Genomic DNA, 21,430 nt, shown 5'->3' with positions numbered 1-21,430 from the left:
GATAAATAGGATAGTATGTGTGACACAGAGGTCCAGTTGTGATTCTCTATTCTGTGTTTAACTTTTATCAGATCTGCCATACTGCACCTCACACACTGTTGTCATAATATTTATGTAAAAGGTGACATGTAATATATCTTTTGGAATCTAATAACCAGTCATTAATGTATCACTGAAATGTTTGTAACAGCTCTGTAGATGAAATTATGGATACGCTGATGTCATATCCTGGAGACTGCAGACACCCAAAGATGACAAAAACAGGTTTCTTCTGTATAAAGGAGAAAGAAAATGTGGTGGCAGGCTCTGACCTGTTCTCTTTGGGTCATCCAGTAGCTAGCCCTCCTGCAGTTTTGGAAGAGGGAAGATGTCATCCTAACAGCATCCAAATGCCAGAGTGCAAGGAGCTCACTGGTAGCAGTAATGAGTTTCAGATGGCCTGGCCATTTCAGTGTATCTCAACTCACTATAGTTATAATCTGTATCTAAAAGGTGTCATGTAATATGTCATGGGAAAACTAACAACTCACTGATCATTAATATTCTTGTATGTATGTAGTGTGTGTTAAGAGTTATGGATATAAGATGGATTATGACTGAAGTGTATTTTAAACCAGGCATGTCAGAGGGAGTTGATAAACAGGTCTGCCCTAGACAAAGGCCTGTGTTTGCTTCTCTGATCAGCTCAGTCATTAGGCAGAGATAATGAAAGTCCTTTTACATAGTAGGTGAACAAAGCTATCAAACTAACACATGGGGTAGGAAACAGCTTGACATCTACACCCCAGCAGGGAAGAGAAATTTCATCTGGGCTATAAAGATGGGGGGTCTGAACCTCAAGTGATAAGCAATTGAATCAACTGATTGGATATAATATTACTGTATTATAAAAGTATAATGAGTGAGGTGTTGTATGAAAGTCTATGACAACAATGGCGATTAATATAATTGTGAATTGTATGTATTAACCATACATAAGGAATTATGGATACTCATTAATATTATGCTTTACAGTCTGTGACCAAACAAGGGGAAAAGCAGGTCTCTCCTAGACAGGAGTGACCGTCCCACCTGTCTCCAATGAAATTAAGCAAGGTATGATCAAAAACAGTGGAAGCCCCATTTACATTCAGATCTTCAGGGGGATGGGAAGACCTCAGGAAGGAAAGAACAGCATGAAGTCATCCTGCCTCTTGAAACAAGGTCATTGACTCTCAGGGTATATAAGCATGGATAGAAGCCGTTTTGTCATTCATCACTAGATAGACACAATGGGCCGAGCTCTTGGAAGCTTAGAAAGATGGGTCCTTCAACCAAGGGGCAAAGTGGTGGGAGGGAAGGGAATTGAAGTCTCTGGGAACTGATTATAGGTGAGAGACCTGCCTCGGCAAAGATTTTTCACCTAGGAAGACAAAGGAAGCCAGCATCTTGTACTCCTGTGGAAGGTCCTGACTGAGGGAAGGTCAGCCATGGCATTTCAGGCACCAAGGGTTACAGGGAAGGTGGTGACACAACTCTTCACTGGTCCAAATTGCACCCTGAAGTGTGATAGTATGTCCTCAATTGCTGGTAATGGGTAGTGGCTTTTTTCAATGCATTGTTCAATGGTTTTTGAATTTACCTGGACCTTTTCTCACCGCTATGAGGCTGCTGAGCCACTTTGCTCTCATTTCAGTGGCTGTAATGATGCCTCTTCTTGGCAGGCTGGCCAGTCACTTCTTCAGTGGGTCCATGGAACTTTTTGTTTTGATAATCTGCTGGGCTACATATGGAGGTCTATTTCTGACTTCAGCATGATCTTCAGGTGTCCATCTCCTTGAAATATGTCCTTAGATTCTGTTAGAATAGTGGGCAGGAGCCACCGTGACCACCTCTTTTTCTTATATTGAGGATATTCTGGTGGTGTACTGTGATCAAATTCATGGCTTGCACTGCCCTCTGTCCAGCAGTGGATGGTATTTCTGTATCAACTGCTATAAAATCCAAATGATGATGGTTCTTGTTTCATGGGTTTCTTATTGACAGGCCCATTGGTCTCAGAATGGTTTTATTGTACATCACCAGCACTTGGTCACTTTTCTGCACTCTAATATTGTTGTTTATCAGTGTTGCTGGGTTTACATTGCAGCTTGCTCCATAATTCGGCTAGCATTAAATTGGTCATTTGTATAATAGCGCAGTTGCAAATATGGCAGTAGAACGGCTGGCAGACAATGAGAATCTTTGAATCTGCTAAAGTCAACGTGCAGATATCCTCCTCTTCATTGGAACTCTCTACATCCTCAGTGACTGCATGCACTGCTGGTTTTTAGTTCCTAGGGAAGCTATGACATTGGGACATGAAGTGGTTTTGTTTCTTGTCCTGTTCAACTGAGCGTTTTTCTTTCTGCCTTTTTGTGTTGCTTTCCACAATATATATACTGAACCAGGATGGCTTCATTCTTGGTTGATCCATATCTGTCGTGCTTCCTGAGTTCCTTTAGCCTGAGCCTGTGTACTTTGTTATGCACTAGTGGCTGTTACAGTTTTGATCCTTTCTGGGGACATTCATAGAGGTTTTTAAGGCAGAAGGGACCAGTAGGTCAATTAGTTTGACATCCTGTATATCACTGGCCACCAACACTGCTAGCGTCTGCATGCTAAACCCAACAACGGAAATGAGATCCACAGGAGACTATGCTGTTACGTGACACAGGTAAAGAATAGAAAGGACTGAGGTGCACCAGTGTTCAAGGCCCCTGCAATGCCAGGGAAATGATTAAATGAGGTACAACTAGATCAAGGGTTCTTAAACTTCATTGTACCTCAACCCCCTTCTGACAACAAAAGTTACATGATCCCAGGAGGAGGGACCAAAGACTGAGCCCACCCGCAGCCCCAGGTGGAAGGGCCAAAGCCTGAGCCTATTGTCCCAGGCAGGGGGGCCAAAGCTGAAGCCCAGGGGCTTCAGCCCCAGGCAGGGGACTGTAACCTGAGGCACGGCGCCAAGGGCTGAAGCCCTTGGGCTTTCGCTTTGGCCTCAGGCGGTGGGGCTTGGGCTTCAGCCCCAAGCCCAAGCAGGTCTAATGCCAGCCCTGGTGACCCCATTAAAAAGGGGTCATCACCCACAGTTTGAGAACCGCTGACCTAGATAATCACAAGTGACCCACATCTGCATGATGCAGAGGAAGGTGAAAAACTGTCAGGGTCCCTGCCAACCTGACCCCAGGGGGAAAATTCCTTCCGGACCCCATGTATGGCAATGACTATGAGAATGTGAGCTGACACCTGAGAGAGAGAATGCTGGGTGTACCTCAGATCCTGGCCCATCCTGGCCCACCCTGCCCAATGTCCTGTCACTAGTTGTAGCCATCCCTGATGCTTCAGAGGAAGGTGATTTAAAAAACCCCCAAAAAACTAGAATTCACTGGGGGAAAAATATCCCTTCCTGACTTCTGCCAATGGCCAGCTGAAATCCTGAAGCATGAGCTTTAGGAACAGAAGATATAAACAGCAAGGGAGTCGCAGGGCTGTTGAGCCCTGCTCCCATCCATCACAAGCAAGCCGTCATATAATTATACTCATAAAGTTCTCCATCTGTCTCTTAAAATTTGGAGGGTGTTCCAGAGCCTCACCTCTCTGATGGTTAGAAACCTTCTGATTTCCAGTCTGAATTTGTTTATGGCCACTTTACAACCATTTGCTCTTGTGCCAACATTGTCCTTTAACTTAAATAGCTCATTCTCTAGGGTTAGATCTGTTTCTCTCAACAATCTCTCTTGTAAACTGGAATCTAGTGTTCCACAAATGATTCTTTCTTTAATTAGGGAATCTTTAATGTCTCCAAAGTTACAGGTGGATGCCAGAGTTCTCAGCTCTGTAATGTAAGTATCTATTCCCTCTTCTGTTTCTTTGTTTTCAGTTAAAAAAATAAAACAATTTCTCCATACAATCTCAATCTGTCTGGGGTCACAGTACTAGGGTTGCCAACCCTCCAGGATTGGCCTGGAGTCTCCAGGAATTAAAGATTAATCTTTAATTAAAGATTATGTCATGTGATTATATCTCCAAGAATGCGTCCAATGAAAATTGGCAGCCCTACACAGTACTCAAATACTTTATCAGTTTGTTCCAGTGTTTCGAGCATTATTCCTGGCTATAGTGTGTTTCTCACTTCTTGAATTTTTTTCCCCAATGAGATATTTAAAAAGCTTTACCTTTATATTTCCATCTTTATCCCCCAAGGGCAGCTCTGTATGCAAACTCAGTTCTTGATTCTGCTGCTTTATACTTGTGCAAGACTTCTTTTCTGTGGAAATCCAGCATTCCCAGTGGTCGGAGTCCCTTCATGCTGCCTGTTTGTTTTGTTTCTAGATGCTGCTTTGTTTGCCTGCTAATTACACTCTCTTCCTTGCTGTGGGTTTTGCTAGAGTGACTGCTTCCATCATGTTTCATATACCACATGCTGGGTAATAACACAAGGAACTCCATGTTTCTAAAATTAAACTGGCTCTTTATTAAGAGAACTACTTACAGAGATGTTGCAACTGCAGCTGACATTCCAGCCACATGTACACTGACTGGCTTCCTGATGCCTTCTCCAAACTCTTCTCTCCTGCAACGTGTGCTCCTCCCTCCAAGTTCAATGCAGGCTGCACAATGGAGATTCCTAAAGATTCTCGCAATAGAAACTAGGCTATTGCTCTTGCATTCAGTTTTATGTTCAGTATTACTTTTGAAGCAGGAGCTTTCTGAGATTCAAGAAAGCTTTATGGTTTAGAGAGCAGGGGCCTCCGAGCTAAGTTGTTAGTAAGAAGCTTTCCTTACTGAATTGGGTGTTGAATGTCCTTTCTGCTTGGAAATGGCAGAAAAGGACTTCAGAACCCCTGCTGTAAAGCCTAAATGTAGAATCTTGTTTGAATTGCAGTGTTTTCTGCCTTGAAGCTGTGTAAAACAGCCATCAAAGTGAAAAGAAAACCATACAGTTTCATGAGCAACCTGGAATCACTGTTAATTGGCTTGGCAAGTTTCACCCCTTGAGGTACAGCAAATATCTGAGCTTAGAACTAAATATTTCAGGATAATGTATAGAGTTGCTCCAGTTCATCTCTGCTCAAGCATCCTCTTAAGCTTCATGTTTAAGTACTATATATCTATACTCCAACATGTTTCCAAGACAAAGTACTTTATCACACTGGATTTAGGAATATAACTAGAGTTGACAAAACTCAGTGCTGCCCTGCCAGTGTTTCTCAGTTTGGATATGGAACAAACACCTCTGGGATTGGAAGGGTAGCTCAGATTCTGGCACCCCTTCTGAAGGAACCAGAGACCAGTTTGTCACATGCAGGCCACCTAACTGCAAACTGGTGGTAACGACTTTCAGTTACTCTGACCTGTGCTGGATTTGAACCAGTGAGCTGAAGGGAAGTTGAACGGTTTCATGCTCTCTTATCAGCTCCTGAATGTCCAGTTTCCTTCTGGATTTCATGTATCCCATAAGCCAGAAGGGACAATTGTGATAATTTGGTCTGATCTCCTGTAGAACACAGGCCACAGAACTTATCTAAAATAATTACTAGAGAATATTATTTAGAAAAACATCCAATCTTAATTTAAAAACTGTCAATGATGGAGACTCCACTATGATTCTGGGTAAATTGTTTCAGTGGTTAATTACTCTCACCATTTAAAAAAAATAATCATTATGCTTTATTTCCAGTCTGAACATGGCTAGCTTCAGTTTCCAGCCATTGGATTGTGTTGTACCTTTCTCTGCTAGATAGAAGAGACCGTTCTTAAATATTTGTTCCCCATGTGGATACTATAGACTGGAATCAGGTCACACCTTACTCTTCTCTTTGTTAAGCTAAATAGATAGACGCCAAGAGCTCAATCACTATAAGGCATGTTTTCTAAGCCTTTAATCATTCTTGTGGCTATTCTCTGAACCCTCCTCAGTCTATCAACATCCTTCTGGTGCCCACAATTCAAGAACTGGACACAGTATTCCAGCAACGGTCCCACCAGTGCCAAATACAAATAAAAATAACCTGTTTACTCCTGCTCAGGATTCCCTTATTTATGCAACCCAGGATCAGATTAGCTCTCTCAGTGTGTCACAGTAGAAGCTCATGTTGAGCTGATTTTCCACCAAATCTTTTTTTTTCAGAGTTGCTGCTTCCTAGGATAGAGTAGCTTATCTTGTAAGTGTGCGCATTTATAGAAAAGTAACTCGAATTCTCTCAATGTGTAACTCTCAATGTGTTACAAATTATTAAAATACGTAGACCAAAATTTTCAGATTTGGGTGCCTCCTAAATTCATATTAGCCACCTAAATAAGTGGTTTGATTTTTTTTCAGAGGTGATGGGCACCCACAAATCCAATTAGCCCTCTTTCCTCTGCAAATCAAACCACTTATTTGGTGACATAAATATTAATTTTGAGAGCCTAACTTTAGGCACCCTAGTCTGAAAACTTTGGAGCATAGCTGGCTTCAGTGTATATCTTACTGTGCAGTGAAGGCTAGGGTAGGGACCTACGGCACCCTTCCTCATTCAATATGAACTGTACTCTGCCATATACATTGGCCAAACCGGACCATCTCTACGTAAAAGAATAAATGGACACAAATCAGACGTCAAGAATTACAACATTCAAAAACCAGTCGGAGAACACTTCAATCTCTCTGGTCACTCGATTACAGATCTAAAAGTCACAATATTACAACAAAAAAACTTTAAAAACAGACTCCAACAAGAGACTGCTGCATTGGAATTAATTTGCAAACTGGACACCATTAAATTAGGCTTGAATAAGGACTGGGAGTAGATGTGTCATTACACAAAGTAAAACTATTTACCCATGTTTATTCCCCCCCCCACTGTTCTTCACACGTTCCTGTCAACTACTGGAAATGGCCCACCTTGATTATCGCTATAAAAGGTTTTTTTTTCTCTCCTGCTGATAATAGCTCACCTTACCTGATCACTCTCGTTACAATGTGTATGGTAACACTCATTGTTTCATGTTCTCCGTGTATATAAAATCGCCCTAATGTATTTTCCATGCATGCATCCGATGAGGTGAGCTGTAGCTCATGAAAGCTTATGCTCAGATAAATTTGTTAGTCTCTACGGTGCCACAAGTACGCCTTTTCTTTGTACTGAGAATGAGGCATGCACATTGTAGTTATGTATGTTTACTATGGAGCTAAGTTAGCTGCTCCTGTGTATATATCTCAGCCTTCAGTATCTTCCTTCTGAGTGTTGGTATTACTTTCTGAATATTGGAGTTTTTCTGAAAAATACTGATTCTCAGGTTTCCTTTCTGTGATATATTTAAAATATTATTTTTTTGTTTAACTATTTTTATAGCCGCTGCTTCCCACAGCTCTCATTGGCTGGGAATGGCGAACCCCGGCCACTGGGAGTTGCTGGGAGCCATGCCTCCGGACGGTCAATGTCAGCAAAATATCTTGCAGCCTGCAGTCAGATTACCCTGATGGGCCGCATGCGGCCCGCAGGTTGCCCACCACTGCTTTAGGCACTCCAAATGCTTCGTTCTACAGGTTCTAGTCCTCCGTGGGTTCCTATTAACACACAGATTGTGGTGATGTAACAAAGGGTTAGTAGGACAAATACCCTACACAACTACTTCAACAGCTGCAAGAAAATTAATTAATCCAACGGTTTCTAACTCAGCCCTTAGACTAGAGGCAGTCCATTAAAAGGGTATAAAGTCCCCTCATTGCGACCCCTCCACACCATGATGCTGCTGCAGCTAGTGCTGGCCCTCTTCCTATCTGGCCTTTCCTCCGCAGTCAGCTCCCATGCTGTTGCCACTGGCCTGCAGTTCCTGTTTTCACACAGCCACTAGCTCTATTCTGCGATTGAACCCTTCTTACCTCAAATGTTGTTTCCTTTTCTTGTACTCCATGGATTATGGAGCCCTCTAGTGGCAATGTTAGACTGAGTAACAGTGCTTTCGAGTGGCTAGATCCTTCCACCCCCAGCTGAGCTGGAGCGAATAGAAGTTACCTAGCAATGAGGCAGCAGGTTCTTTTATGATTTTCCATTTGAAGACTGAAAATACTATAAACTCTTCACTTTGTTCATTGGAAAAAGATGGAAGAAAAAGTATGAAGAAGATGGAGGTGATAACAAGAATAACAGACATCCTATGAACAGAAGCGGATTAAGATATATTGGGGCCCTTGGCACAAAGAACATCTGCCCCCCCCCCACATCCCTCCACCATGAGGTTCTGCCCCCTGCTCCTTCCCTTTCCCCCAGGGCCCTGCCTCTTGGCCTGGCCAGAAGCCAGACCATGGCAAGAGCTGTCCGGGGAGTCCTGGACCCTCCACCCGCCCTGGGCGGCGTTTCCTGAGGGGGCAGGGACAAGGGCTGGGGGCTGTTCTCGGGCACTCTGGCCCCCTGCCCAAGGCAGGTGCAGGGTCTGGGGCTTCCCACAGCTGCCCGGGCTCCCTGGGCAGCTCTTACCACAGCCTAGGACAGTGGTCCCCATACTGGGGGTCAAATACCTCTAGGGGGGTATGGAGGAACATTCAGGAGTGGGGGAGGGGTGTGGCAGGGCCCATCCCTACCCCCAGCCCTGTTCTGGCCCCAGCCCAGCTGTGGCTCTGCTCCTGCCCGCACCACCACTCACAGCCCCCGACTGTGGGCCCTGGCTCCTGGTGAGTGGGAGGGCATGGACCAGCTAAGAGGGGAGGGGTGTGATTGAAAAAGTTTGGGAACCCCTGGCCTAGGATGACCATACATCCCATTTTGGCCCCAGACGTCCCAACATTTTTGGCAAAACTGAGCATTTGTCCCAGTTGCTCTTGCCAACTGATCACCAGTTGGCAAGAGCAAACGGGATAAATGCCTAATTTTGTGCAAAAGGAGCTTGTGGGGGTGGGAGAGTGGTGGGGTTTGGGCGAGCCCTGCATCAGGTAGGAGGGGGCTTCAGCGAATGGCTTGGGCCAGCCCCACATGGGGAAGGGGAGGGCCATCTCTGTGCAGGGGGGAGAAGAGAGGAGTTTGGGGGAGCTCAGCCCCACACGGGGGATGGGAGAGGGCCATCTCTGTGGGGGGGGGGGAGAGAGGGGTTCGAAGGAGCTCAGGACCACACGGAGGAGGGGGAAAGGGAGAGGTGCTTAGAACAGCTCCACATCGGGGAGAGGAAGGGTGAAAGGGGTTAGAGTAGTTCCACACTGGGGGGGGAGAAGGAAGGAGGGAGGGGGGGGGCTTGCTCCAGCCCCGCACAGGAGGGGCCCCTTCATTCCAGGCCAGGTGGTGGGGGCCCTCGGTTGAGCATTGGGGGGGAGGGGGCTTTTGTCTGGCATAGGTGGCCTCGGATCAGCTCAGCGTGGGGCTCGGGTGAGCAGCACTCAGCCAGCTTTGCTGAGTCTGCCTGGGTGGGGCAGTGGGAATTGCTCACCACAAGCTTCTCTGGATGGGCTGGAGGCGGGGATGAAGAGGGGGAGAGAGGAGGAGTAGGGGGCATGGCTAGAATTCCAGCCACTCCTGCGGGGCCCCCCAATTGGCCGGAACCCTATTGGGACATATGGTAATTTGCCACTGCCTATAAATGATTGATGACAGAAACTTGGTTGGACTGGAGCCCATCAGTGAGCTCAGGTTTATGCTGGCAGTAGGGCTTGAGCTCAGGGATCTGATCTTTGTATCTGGATGTGTGGGTGGAAAAATCAGATTGCTGAGGCAAGGATAGAGTTGTAATCAGCAACAGTTGGGTGAGGGGACTAAACTGACCTAAGGAGGGATCAAGAAAAAATATTGCTCATGGAGAAGTGAAGGGGGGACTAGGTGTCCTAGGAAATGTTGCTAGTGAAGACATGCCCTTAGTGTCACCTTCTCTACTATTTGAATAAACTTTGCTTTGTGGGATAACCCTCAGAAGCATACACTTCAAAGGTTAACTGGACTATAAAAGAAAAGGGCAGAAACCCACAAGCTATCTCTCTCTTTCTCCTAAGAAGACAAAGGAACCAGTCCTTTGACTTTGGGGGAGATCCTGACCTGAGAATTTGGTCAGCTGTGTTGCTAGGAACCTGTGGTAAGGACTTTACCTTGAACCAAGTCTAGCTTGTTAAAATGCTTCATAGCAGATAAAACTTATCTTTATTTGTCTTGTAACCACTTCTGACTTGATACCCGAATTCACTTAAAATCCTAGCTCTTTGTAGTTTAAATAAACTTGTTTTATTTTTTTAATCTAAACCAATGCAGTGCTACATTTAAACTGATCTGTTTGGTAACTCCAGTTAAATTAGCAGGCTGTTAAATATTGACTCTTTACAGAGACAACAGACCTTTAATGTCTGAACTGCCCAGGAAAGGGCAGAACTCATTTTGGGGGAAAAATTCAGGCCTGGGAGTGTGCTAGAATCACCCTGCAAGTAGTAACCAAGGCTGGTGGAAGCCATAGTGTGACAGGTACAGTGGAGTCGCATCTTACGCGGGGGTTAGGTTCTAAAGTCAGCGCGTAAGGCTAAAATCGCGTATACTCAAAATTACTCTTGAAAATCCCTTAAATCGCCCATAAAGTACAGTATACTGTATATGGTTTTATGTATACAACCCTGTACAGTAATATGTATGAATGTATAATGTATACCGTAATTTACAGTATGTATGCAAAATATAATTTTACAGTACTGTATTTTTAATTACAGGGGGGTGTCAGGGCTTGATGTTGATCCAGGAGACGGAGGTGACGGAGAGCTTGGGTGGCGGAGAGCGAGTCATAGATGAAGTGGTTGGCTCTGGTTCAGCTCGAGAAGTTGATTGCATAGGCTCATCTGCTGCTGGTTGTTTTTCCGTGAAAAACATGGTGATCGGCAGCTGTCGCTGTTGTCTCTTGAGTTGCTCAAACATTTCTTGATATGGTCTCAAATCTTCCGTAATACTACATGTGATTTTGAGGCTTCATTCCATGGAGGGATCATATTCAGAAATTAAATCATTCTTCACTGGCAGATGCAGCTTCACCAGTAGTCTGCATGTTTTTGAGGTTGAAGCGGTTCCTAAAACTGTTAAGCCAACCTTGGCTGGCTTTGAATTCCTTCTTATCAGAAGTCTGTCCCTTTTTGGCGGGAGGTTTGAACAGCGCGTAGAGGCTAAGAGCCTTTTCTCGCAATGTGTTGCCATCAATAGGCACACGTTTATGGTTCATGTCTTCCAGCCATAAGTTTAATGCCTTTTCAGTCTTCACTAAAGTCTTATCACACACCTGGCTCGTCACATTAGCAGTTATTGGAGCACTTGATGCCATGGCTTGACGAATTTCTCTGTCTCGAATCTTGATGGCACGGATGCTAGATTAGTTGTGGCCATATTTACGTGCCACGTTGGAGACCAACATACCGTCTCTTAATAAGTCCAACACAGCCAGTTTTTCCTCCCGCTTTGGAACAGATTGCTCTTTCTTCGGCTGAGCACCAGATGAAGTAGTTGGCTTGTGTTTAGGGGCCATGTTGTATGAAAAATACGTACAGTATCTTTAAACACTGGAATCACACTCAGCGAGGTGAGATGCTCACACTATGAGAGGCACGTGGGAACTGAGACCGACTGAGGGAACAGCAGATTCACATCTCACGCTCACTCCAGGGCATACGCTCATTGAGTGGAATGGTTGGCGAAATCGCCCGCGCTATTTACAGGTAACTTGTTGTTTTTCTTTTTCTTTTCTGTTTTTTGCCGAGCGCGTATAGTTGAATTCGCGTAAGTTAAATGCACGTATGATGCGACTCACCTGTCTGTTGCTGACAGGCTTCTTGGATCTGCTGCCAGACCAAGGCTACAGCTTTACACAGACAGTAACAGTGTGACCTGCATACTGGTAGGCTGTCTGTGAGTGGCCCAAGTTGGGAGCTACAACAGCAAAGCATTGTAAGGCACCCAGGGTTATAGGGCAGATGGTGACACAACCTCTCACTGGTCTGGATTGCACCCAAGAATCTGACAGAGTTCTCTATTTTTATTTCTATTAAACTTTCCTGAGGCTTGAGAGAGAGTTGGTTTTGGGGGTTTTTTTGGGTGGCTTCAGATCCAAAGAAGACAGACTTCTTGGTTGTGTGATTGTTATTTATATAGGTCTGTAAAGATTCGTGGCATAATATATTCTCAACAAAAGAATAATGCATTATTTTCCCAAAGAATACAAATGGGTGAAGTGCAATGGACGGCATGTTCTGAGCATGTTAATGCTGATATTGTCCCATCTTTCTTACTGTGGGACTCTGTTGTGACTACAGTGTATACCGTTCACAGCTTGTTTTGTTTTACCTGAAAACCCAGTTATGATCCACAGCAGGCACATTTCCACAACAGTAAAATACTAATGATAAAATGTGATCTAAGAAAATTAATACTTGTTCACCTACACAGTGATCATTTCAATTTTGTCATAGTAGCTTTAATACTTTTTGTAGTTTAATTTTTAACATAGGAGTCCTAGGTGTATCATGAAAGTGTATCATGTGTCTGATTTTTAGGTATCAGGATGCTGGTTCATAGATTACTGGCTTCACCAACTATTTCTCAGGTATAGCTTTTTGTTTTGCAGATTAGAAATTAACCTGTTTATTTCTGTTTTTAAAAATCTATTTTTCCCCACAGCTTTTGTTGGTTCTTTTAAAACCACATTATCAGCTGGAGTCTTTAGGTAATGGTAATTCTATGTTAATGTGTTCAAGTTGTTCTGCTGGCATCATCCTGCAGAATGGAAAAAAGTGTTCATAAATATTTTCAGGGACTACAGAGAAGACATTCTTAAGCTTAATGATTTTATCTCTTACGAGGCATAAACTCCCCAGTAATTTTGTTCTTGTGTTATCTGTAGAAACACAGCGGTATGAGCAGCATGCACAGAATTTAGTATTTAGTTGGGCAGCTGTTCTTGGATCTGAACTTCTAATTATTTCTGGTTTGTGGGGAGAACTGCTGCTGATGCAATTTGTGTAGCATATTGTCTGAGATGCAACAATATAATCATTTATTTAACTGTCTGCCTAGGAAACCTTTGTTGACTTACATTGTTCTGTTTGTTGTGGCCCTACTCTTGCTTATACCCGTGCACATGTATAACTGTCCTCATGTGAGTAGTTCCATTCATTTGAATGTGACTACATATGTGAAGAAAGTTACAACAATTGTATTTGTGTAGGATTGGGGCCTAAATTTGCTGCAGGTCTAGAAAAATAGTGCATGTCTTGTCTACAGTTATCACATCAACAGCTTGGGAAAAACCTCTATAGGTACAGATTTCCTCTATTAGTCTTTCACCACTGTTCTACATCAGTGTAATCTAGTTGACAAGGCTGCTATCATCAAAGCCAATAAAATACACACTTAAATCAGATAGAAATCTGTATATTGGAAGTCCCTCATTAATACGTATCAACAAGATCATTTAAAACCAAAAGCATGTGTTGTTCTGAAATCTTTTAGCCATCATAATCACAAGGAGAAAACAAAAAATGGTGTGTTAAAATAAAAATATTTTTGTGCAGGATGTTTTTTATGCTGTGGGGACTGTATAGCTTAATGAGAAGAAAAGAAAGGAAAACTGGAACATTAGTAAAATTGTGTATAGGAAGATAAAGTTCAGAAGATTGGGGGAAGGAAGGAGGAATGGGGGTTAATGGGTCAGTTAATATATAACTGAACTTCAAAAGGAACAACTTGCAAGAAACTAAGCACTAGAACAAAAGAATGTGTATTTGGAAAGAGAAATGAATAAGTGCATTTTCACAAGTAAACAAAAATAATAATAACATGATTAGAAATGTTCCCAGAGAAGAATGAACCTAAAGCCAATAATTTTTATTTCAGTGTTTTCCATTCAGTCGGTATTCTGGACTAATTTGATGTGGGAACAGATGCAAAGGTTCTATTTTTAAGCCAGTATATGGCACAGATTGTGATTGGTTAATTGATTGTCTGCTTATGGCATTGGACAAAAATATAAAATATCCAAATTGTTGTTTTAGCTCTACAGCTGTCTTTGATACAGTGGACTAGACAGGGGTGTGGATTGCTCTGTGAACCCTGGAAGGGAAAGACAGAACTGAGCTTGAGTTGCTCTGCTCCTCTCTTTTGAGAGGACATGTAAGGTAACTTTGAACACTTACTTCAAGGGCTTGTTGATGTGGGGTGCCAGAGGGTACAATTCTCTCACCTCCTGTTGAGTGTTTCGATGAGACCACTGGTTTAAATCAGATTAACAGCACCCCTCCACTGACATTCTTCTGTCTGTGCCTTCTACCCAGACGGATTCCTCAAGTGAAATCCTGGCCCCATTGACTTCGGTGGGGTCAGGATTTCACCCCTTGACCTTCTCCCACCAAGGTTGTACAGTTTTATCCAGCCCAGCCAACACTGGACAGACCTTTGTTTCCAAGGACTATCCAGGGGACCTCATATCTCTATCATATCTGTCCAAAGAGCATCAAAACTGACTTCAACAAAAAACAAAAAAGTGATCTATGAAGGAAAATAGGTTTGTGCCTCTGACAATTTTAATTTCTCTAAAAGAAAAAAAACTACCTTTGTTTTTCACATTAGAAATTCAGGTCTTGTTGACTTTCTTTTTTGGGCGACTGTAGATGACTGGAGAGCCAGTAAATTTAAGATATTAAACAAATCATGAATGTAAAACCTTCCTAAATGAGTTAGCAAGCAATCCAGTGTATACTCTTCAAAAGTTTGAGTTTTTAAAACACCTGTTTAACTCAATCAGTTGGTGGGGAAAGCTCTTTTGTTAAAGACTGGGCACCCCTTTTATTCAGGCTCAGCCTGCTGACTTTTTGCTGTCCATTACTGCTTTTTACCGCATTGAGCTCTGAGGTGCACACCTGCTGTTCTTTTCCATTCCTGCCCTCTGTCAGGTTGTGTTGCTTGATGAGAATATTTGAGGTTGAGTTTGCATGCTTTTCCTCCTCCTTAGGTCCTAATTCTGGTCTCCTATCTGTAGGATGCTGGCCAGCATCCGACCAGTTTTGAGATGCACAGTCTGGTGTAAAAAGAACGAGGTGTACTTGTGCACCTTAGAGACTACAAATTTATTTGAGCATAAGCTTTCATGGGCTAAAACCCACTTCATCGGATGCGTGTGGTGGAAAATACAGTAGGAAGATATATACACAGAGAACATGAAAAAATGGGTGTTGCCATACCCGCCATAAGGAGAGTGATCAGTTAAGGTGAGCTATTATCAGCAGGAGAGGGGAAAAAAACAAACAAAAAACCTTTTGTCGTGATAATCAGGATGGCCCATTTCCAACAGTTGACAAGAAGGTGTGAGTAACAGTAAGGGGAAAAAATAAGCATGGGGAAATAGTTTTACTTTGTGTAATGACCCATCCACTCCTAGTCTTTATTCAAGCCTAATGTAATGGTGTCCAGTTTGCAAATTAATTCCAATTCAGCAGTTTCTCGTTGGAGTCTGTTTTTGAAGTTGTAGTATTGCCACTTTTAGGTCTGTAATCGAGTGACCAGAGAGATTGAAGTGTTCTCCGACTGGTTTTTAAATGTTATAAATCTTGACATCTGATTGTGTCCATTTATTCTTTTACGTAGAGACTGTCCGGTTTGGCCAATGTACATGGCAGAGGGGCATTGCTGGCACATGATGGCATATATCACACTGGTAGATGTGCAGGTGAACGAGCCTCTGATGGTGTGGCTGATGTGATTAGGCCCTATGATGGTGTCCCCTGAATAGATATGTGGACACAGTTGGCAACGGGCTTTGTTGCAAGGATAGGTTCCTGGGTGAGTGTTTTTGCTGTGTGGTGTGTGGTTGCTGGTGAGTATTTGCTTCAGTTTGGGGGGCTGTCTGTAAGCAAGGACTGGCCTGTCTCCCAATGTCTGTGAGAGTGATGGGTCGTCCTTCAGGATAAGTTGTAGATCCTTGATGATGCGCTGGAGAGGTTTTAGTTGGGGGCTGAAGGTGATGGCTAGTGGCGTTCTGTTACTTTCTTTGTTGGGCCTGTCCTGTAGCAGGTGACTTCTGGGTACTCTTCTGGCTCTGTCAGTCTGTTTCTTCACTTCAGCAGGTGGGTACTGTAGTTGTAAGAACACTTGATAGAGATCTTGTAGATGTTTGTCTCTGTCTGAGGGGTTGGAGCAAATGTGGTTATATCTTAGAGCCTAGCTGTAGACAATGGATTGTGTGGTGTGGTGTGGTCTGGATGAAAGCTGGGGGCATGTAAGTAAGTATAGCGGTCAGTAGGTTTCCGGTATACGGTGGTGTTTATGTGACCATCGTTTATTAGCACTGTAGTGTCCAGGAAGTGCATCTCTTGTGTGGACTGGTCCAGGCTGAGGTTGATGGTGGGATGGAAATTGTTGAAATCATGGTGGAATTCTTCAAGGGCTTCTTTTCCATGGGTCCAGATGATGAAGATGTCATCAATGTGGCGCAAGTAGTGTAGGGGCATTAGGGGACGAGAGCTGAGGAAGTGTTGTTGCTCTAAGTCAGCCATAAAAATGTTGGCATACTGTGGGGCCATGCGGGTACCGATAGCAGAGCCGCTGACTTGAAGGTATACATTGTTCCCAAATGTGAAATAGTTGTGGGTGAGGACAAAGTTCAGCCACCAGGTTTGCCGTGACATTATCGGGGATACTGTTCCTGACGGCTTGTAGTCCATCTTTATGTGGAATGTTGGTGTAGTGGGCTTCTAAATCCATAGTGGCCAGGATGGTGTTTTCTGGAAGATCACCAATGGATTGTAGTTTCCTCAGGAAGTCAGTGGTGTCTCGAAGATAGCTAGGAGTGCTGGTAGCTTAGGGCCTGAGGAGGGAGTCTACGTAGCCAGATAATCCTGTTGTCAGGGTGCCAATGCCTGAGATGATGGGGCGTCCAGTGCCTCCAAACTTTGGTTAAAGATCCACAATCTTTTCCAGAAAGGAACTTTTTTCAGTGATTATTGGGTTAAATGTCCTTCTGGCCTTAAAATCAATGAATCTAAGAATATTTTAATTTTTCAAAAAAATCTCTTGTAAAGTCCATATAACCCTGTGTATTTCTCTACCTCCTCACACTTCAAAACCAATGTTTGAAAGTTATAAAAGATGGATATAAAAGCAAAGCCATCAGTAGCTCACCATTCATGAAGAAACCTGCAATAATAAGCCAGTATATGCATAATAGAGAAAAAAATAAGGAGAGAAACAGTTTGAATGTATACCTTGTTATAAACAGTGAGTTGAAAAGTATCTTGACAATGTCTTTAATTGTAGCTTTTTGATTTTCTTGTATGATATTTTCTTTTAAAACGGGGGGGAAATCTCTTTTGGAGCTCTAAAATAAGCTCAATGTCTCCAGTCTTCAATGTAAATTCATACACAGTAAATATTTTTATGAAATTTCTTTTCAAAGTTATGGGCATTTGCAATGGCCTCTTTCAAAAGCTATTTAAAAAAATGGTTTCTGTTTTCTGGCTACTCAAGCTGATTATACCATTTTATGGTCTAATTGCCTGCCAAACTTCAGTTTGGGTTTTGAAATGAGCAGTGAAACCTGGGAAAGATTTCAACCTCTTGTACCCATTAAAGTAATATAAAAAGTACATGTGTTTACTAGCTTCACCCTTTTTAGTTAATGAAATACAGGGTCACCAGTTCTGCCTTTCTGTCAGGCTTGTCAATTTGCTTTGTGGAAAGTAGTTAAGGAAAGTTGGGCTCTTTGGAATTCTGAGCTGTAGAATTATTGTTTTGAAGACACAGGAACTCCTGAGAAGCAGAAAAATACTCCCACCTCTATATTCTTAACAGATCTTTCAAGTGACCTGACTTATATAGCCACAGATTAGGTAGAAAAGTCATAACTGGCACATACTTAGAAAGCGAGGATTGATCACTATAGGCCAAATTTTGGTTTAGCTGGAGTCAGGAGTAAAGCTTCTTTTACCTTTAATGGGACCAGGATTTAGCCCTAATCAAAATAGGAGGTTTTGACAAATTTTTTCTCATTGCTTTCAGCTTTTCTTAAAGTCAGTAAGACCCTAACAAAGACACCTGGAAACCTTTAGACATGTAGAGTTCATTGCTAAATGACCTACCAAGGACAATTGTATGATGATGTGGCCTGTTAGCGACTAAAGTCATGCTCATGCATGATTCCTCTTAATTTTCCATGGAGCAGTTTTGCTTTTATTGTTTTTATTTTTAAGTACTAGCTGTTTTAAAATCAAGGCATATACAAGTGCAGAGCATTTATAGAAATGTACTGTGTTATTCTGGTGACACCAGGTGTTGAAAGGAAAAAATGTAATGCATTCCATATTCAGAAACATGCATTTTTGTATTTGATAGTTATACTGAAGTAAATATTGAATTGTGACATGACAAACTGTTTCACTGATATTTTTAGCAATCCATTTTTAAACAAATGTCAAAATGCAGAGAATCAAAAGTGGACATTTCCTGTCTTTTTGCTGGAATTACTTATTTTGCTGTAGAATCGTAGGACCTTAAGAGGTCTTCTAGTCCAGTCCCCTGCACTCATGGCAGGACTAAGTATTATTTTTTGATAAATACAAAGAAAAATATTTTTCTTTTTGTAATGACTTTTTAATATTTTGTGCTGTTTCTGTTTTCCCCATATCTTGAATTTTATGCCTGTTTTTCAATTTACAATTGAATTTAGCTCAGTAGCTCACTAGTTACATTGGGCCAAATCCACAAAGGGGATTTAGGCTTATTATGCAACACCTAACTCTAGGCACCCTGCAACCTAATGGAATCCACAGCCCTGAATTAGAAAACCATGGTTCCTATACAATACATAGGGCCCTACCAAATTCACGGCCCTGAAAAACGTGTCACGGATTGTGAAATCTGGCCTTTGCATGCTTTTACCCTATATTATACAGATTTCACAGGGGAGACCAGCTTTTCTCAAATTGGGGGTCCTGACCCAAAAGGCAGTTGCAGGGGGATCACAAGGGTATTTTAGGGAGGTCACAGTATTGCCACCCTTCTGCACTGACTTCAGAGCTGGGCGGCCGGAGAGCGGTGGCTGTTGGCTAGGCACCCAGCTCTGAAGGCAGCGCCCTGCTGGCAGCAGAGCAGAAGTAAGAGTGGCAATATCCTACCATGCCACCCTTACTTCTGAGCTGCTGCTTTCAAAGCTGGGTGGCTGGACAGTGGTGGCTGCTGACTGAGGGCCCAGATTTGCAGACAGCAGTGCAGAAGTAAGGGTGACAATACCATACCATGACATCCTTAATTCTGCGCTGCTGCTGGCAGTGGCTCTGCCTTCAGAGGTGGGATCCCGGCCAGCAGCCGCCACTCTCCAGCTGCCCAGCTCTGAAGGCAGTGCCACCACCAGCAGTGGTGCAGAAGTAAGGGCAGCAGTACTGCAAAGCGCCCTACACTAACCTTGTGACCCTCCCCCAACTTTTTTGGGGTCAGGACCCGTACAGTTATAACACCAGGAAATTTCAGATTTAAATAGCTGAAATTATGACATTTACAATTTTTTAAATCCTGTGGCTGTGAAATTGACCAAAATGGACCGTGAATTTGATAGGGCCCTAAAAATACATAGGGAATGTTAGGTGCCTGAGAATGGGATCCACAAAAGCCAACATGCTGAGTGGGAAGCTGCCTTAGCTAGCCCTTAAGAAATGCTGGGTCAAAGGGAGGCATTTCTCTTTGCCTGGAATGCACTGGCTTGAATGCTCTCTGGCAGTTAGGTGTCTAGGCCTATTTCTGCCACACACAAATCAACAAAAAACAGTGGTGGTGCCTCTTTTTATAATCTTTAGCTCAATGGTTGGAACACACCCCAGGATGTGGGAAACAGAGGTTCAAATCCCCCCTTTGCTTGACATAAGCTCATATCTTCCACCTCTCACGAGAGTGCCCTAACCACTGGACTATGGGGTATACTGGGATGGGCCTCTATCCCTCCTGTTGAGTCTGTTCCACTTTGTAGAAATAATTAAATAGTCATTGGAAAAGGAACTGGAATTTGGGTCTCCCAGAGCCCAGGTGAGTACTCTTAACTACCAGGCTGAAGTTTATTAAGGAATCACCACCACTTCCTCTCTTTTGTGTGAGGTCCGGTCTGTTAGGTGGCCTCTGAGAATGCCCACCTGATTGTGTCCCACAGGTGGGATCCTCGGTTGAGGATCCCACCATAAAATAGGCACTTGGCATCAGGACGTAGGCATCTGTATATGATCACTAGCAGATTTTTAGGCACCTGGCAGACTTTATTAGTGGAAAGTTAAGTGCCTATAAATTTAGGCACCTACTTGGGCTAGCAGCTGAATGGGGTTTTTGAGGGTCTAAATTTTGCACTGCCTAAAGTGGCAGAGACCTAAATGGAGGATCTGCTGCCTTGTACTATTTTGCTTTCTCTTTCTCCAGTTAATTAGCACCAATAAGTAAATGTTTGCCTGAAGGTGCTGCTGTAACATTAATAAAGGCTCATAAGTATCCCTAGATAATTGCTGTCAAATATAGAGCAAATTCTATTAAAGTTTATATCATAATCTACTTGGGGATGGGAGGGCTGTCTCAGCAATTTGTATGCTTAATTGCATCAGCGTTCAGTGTAGGTTGATTATGGGAGTAAAGTCCTTTTCCACTAAGTTGTTGGGCTATGTAATCCATTTAGACAGTTGTGTATATTTTGTAAAGTGAATGATTATCTTTAATTTTGATCATTTCTCGAGTCCAAAACAGTATAATTTTTTATGTTCAGGTTATTTTATATGTTTAATAATGTAGTTGTAAAATCTAAATCAAAATTGTACTTTGTTTCCCGTTTCTTAGGGTCCCTGCTGACCTTTGTAAAATTATGTTTTTGGTATGGATGGCCATGAGTGCTTATCTGCTCTCAGATATAGGCCACACACCCTGACTAGGATCAAAACTATCCCTCTTCATGCTATTAGTACTACTTTTCTTTTTACAATTCAATCAGTCAACAATGTTCAGTCCACTCCTCCTCCCCGGGCTTGGCTGCTCCTCCGGTTCCTAGCTCACAGCTGCTCAGCCCACTCCTTAGGTCTTCTGTGCCGAAGAGCCAAGAGCCCTTGGTCAAAGCAGCTGTTTTGTGAAGCACATTGCTTTCCTTTTTATGCCAGTGAGCTGGCAGTCACTCCCATAAGGCTTAATAGTGTTGCCAGGTGCTGCGGAGCTGGCTTCAGCACCTGCCTCTAGAACAGACCATTAAACTCTTCCTGCCCTTGTCCAATGTGAGGTGTATCCCCCCCTTTTCAGAATGTGAAACACCTATTTTGTGGGCCAGATCCAGTGTGCTTAATAAATTAATCAGACCTTTAGCAGATTAAAATTTTTCACAGTGTAAACTTTCATTCAAAACAAAAATAGTGTTTCTAGCCCTTACGGTTGCAAAGAAAACCATCTCATTGTGAATGGATTAATTGCTGTCTATCTAA

General features: G+C 43.0%; 1 protein-coding gene across 4 annotated transcripts in view; it reads left to right on the top strand.

Annotated features, from left to right (window-relative positions):
* The window catches only part of GGACT (gamma-glutamylamine cyclotransferase), a 41,265-nt gene that overhangs the window by 7,233 nt on the left and 12,602 nt on the right, over positions 1 to 21,430 (top strand). Inside the window, exon 2 of one of the 4 annotated variants that reach the window (XM_043535173.1) lies at positions 9,980 to 10,059. The exons of 2 other annotated variants lie outside the window; for them this stretch is intronic. In XM_043535173.1, the coding sequence (XP_043391108.1) occupies positions 9,980 to 10,059 (80 nt within the window). Of the gene's footprint in view, positions 1 to 9,979; positions 10,060 to 11,646; positions 11,669 to 21,430 lie in introns of those variants that run through there. One more of the 4 variants, XM_043535182.1, reaches the window with a different exon arrangement.

This window comes from Chelonia mydas, chromosome 1 (assembly GCF_015237465.2).
Source record: "Chelonia mydas isolate rCheMyd1 chromosome 1, rCheMyd1.pri.v2, whole genome shotgun sequence".
Lineage (NCBI taxonomy): Eukaryota > Metazoa > Chordata > Testudines > Cheloniidae > Chelonia > Chelonia mydas.
This window is presented reverse-complemented; position numbering and strand designations above follow the sequence as displayed.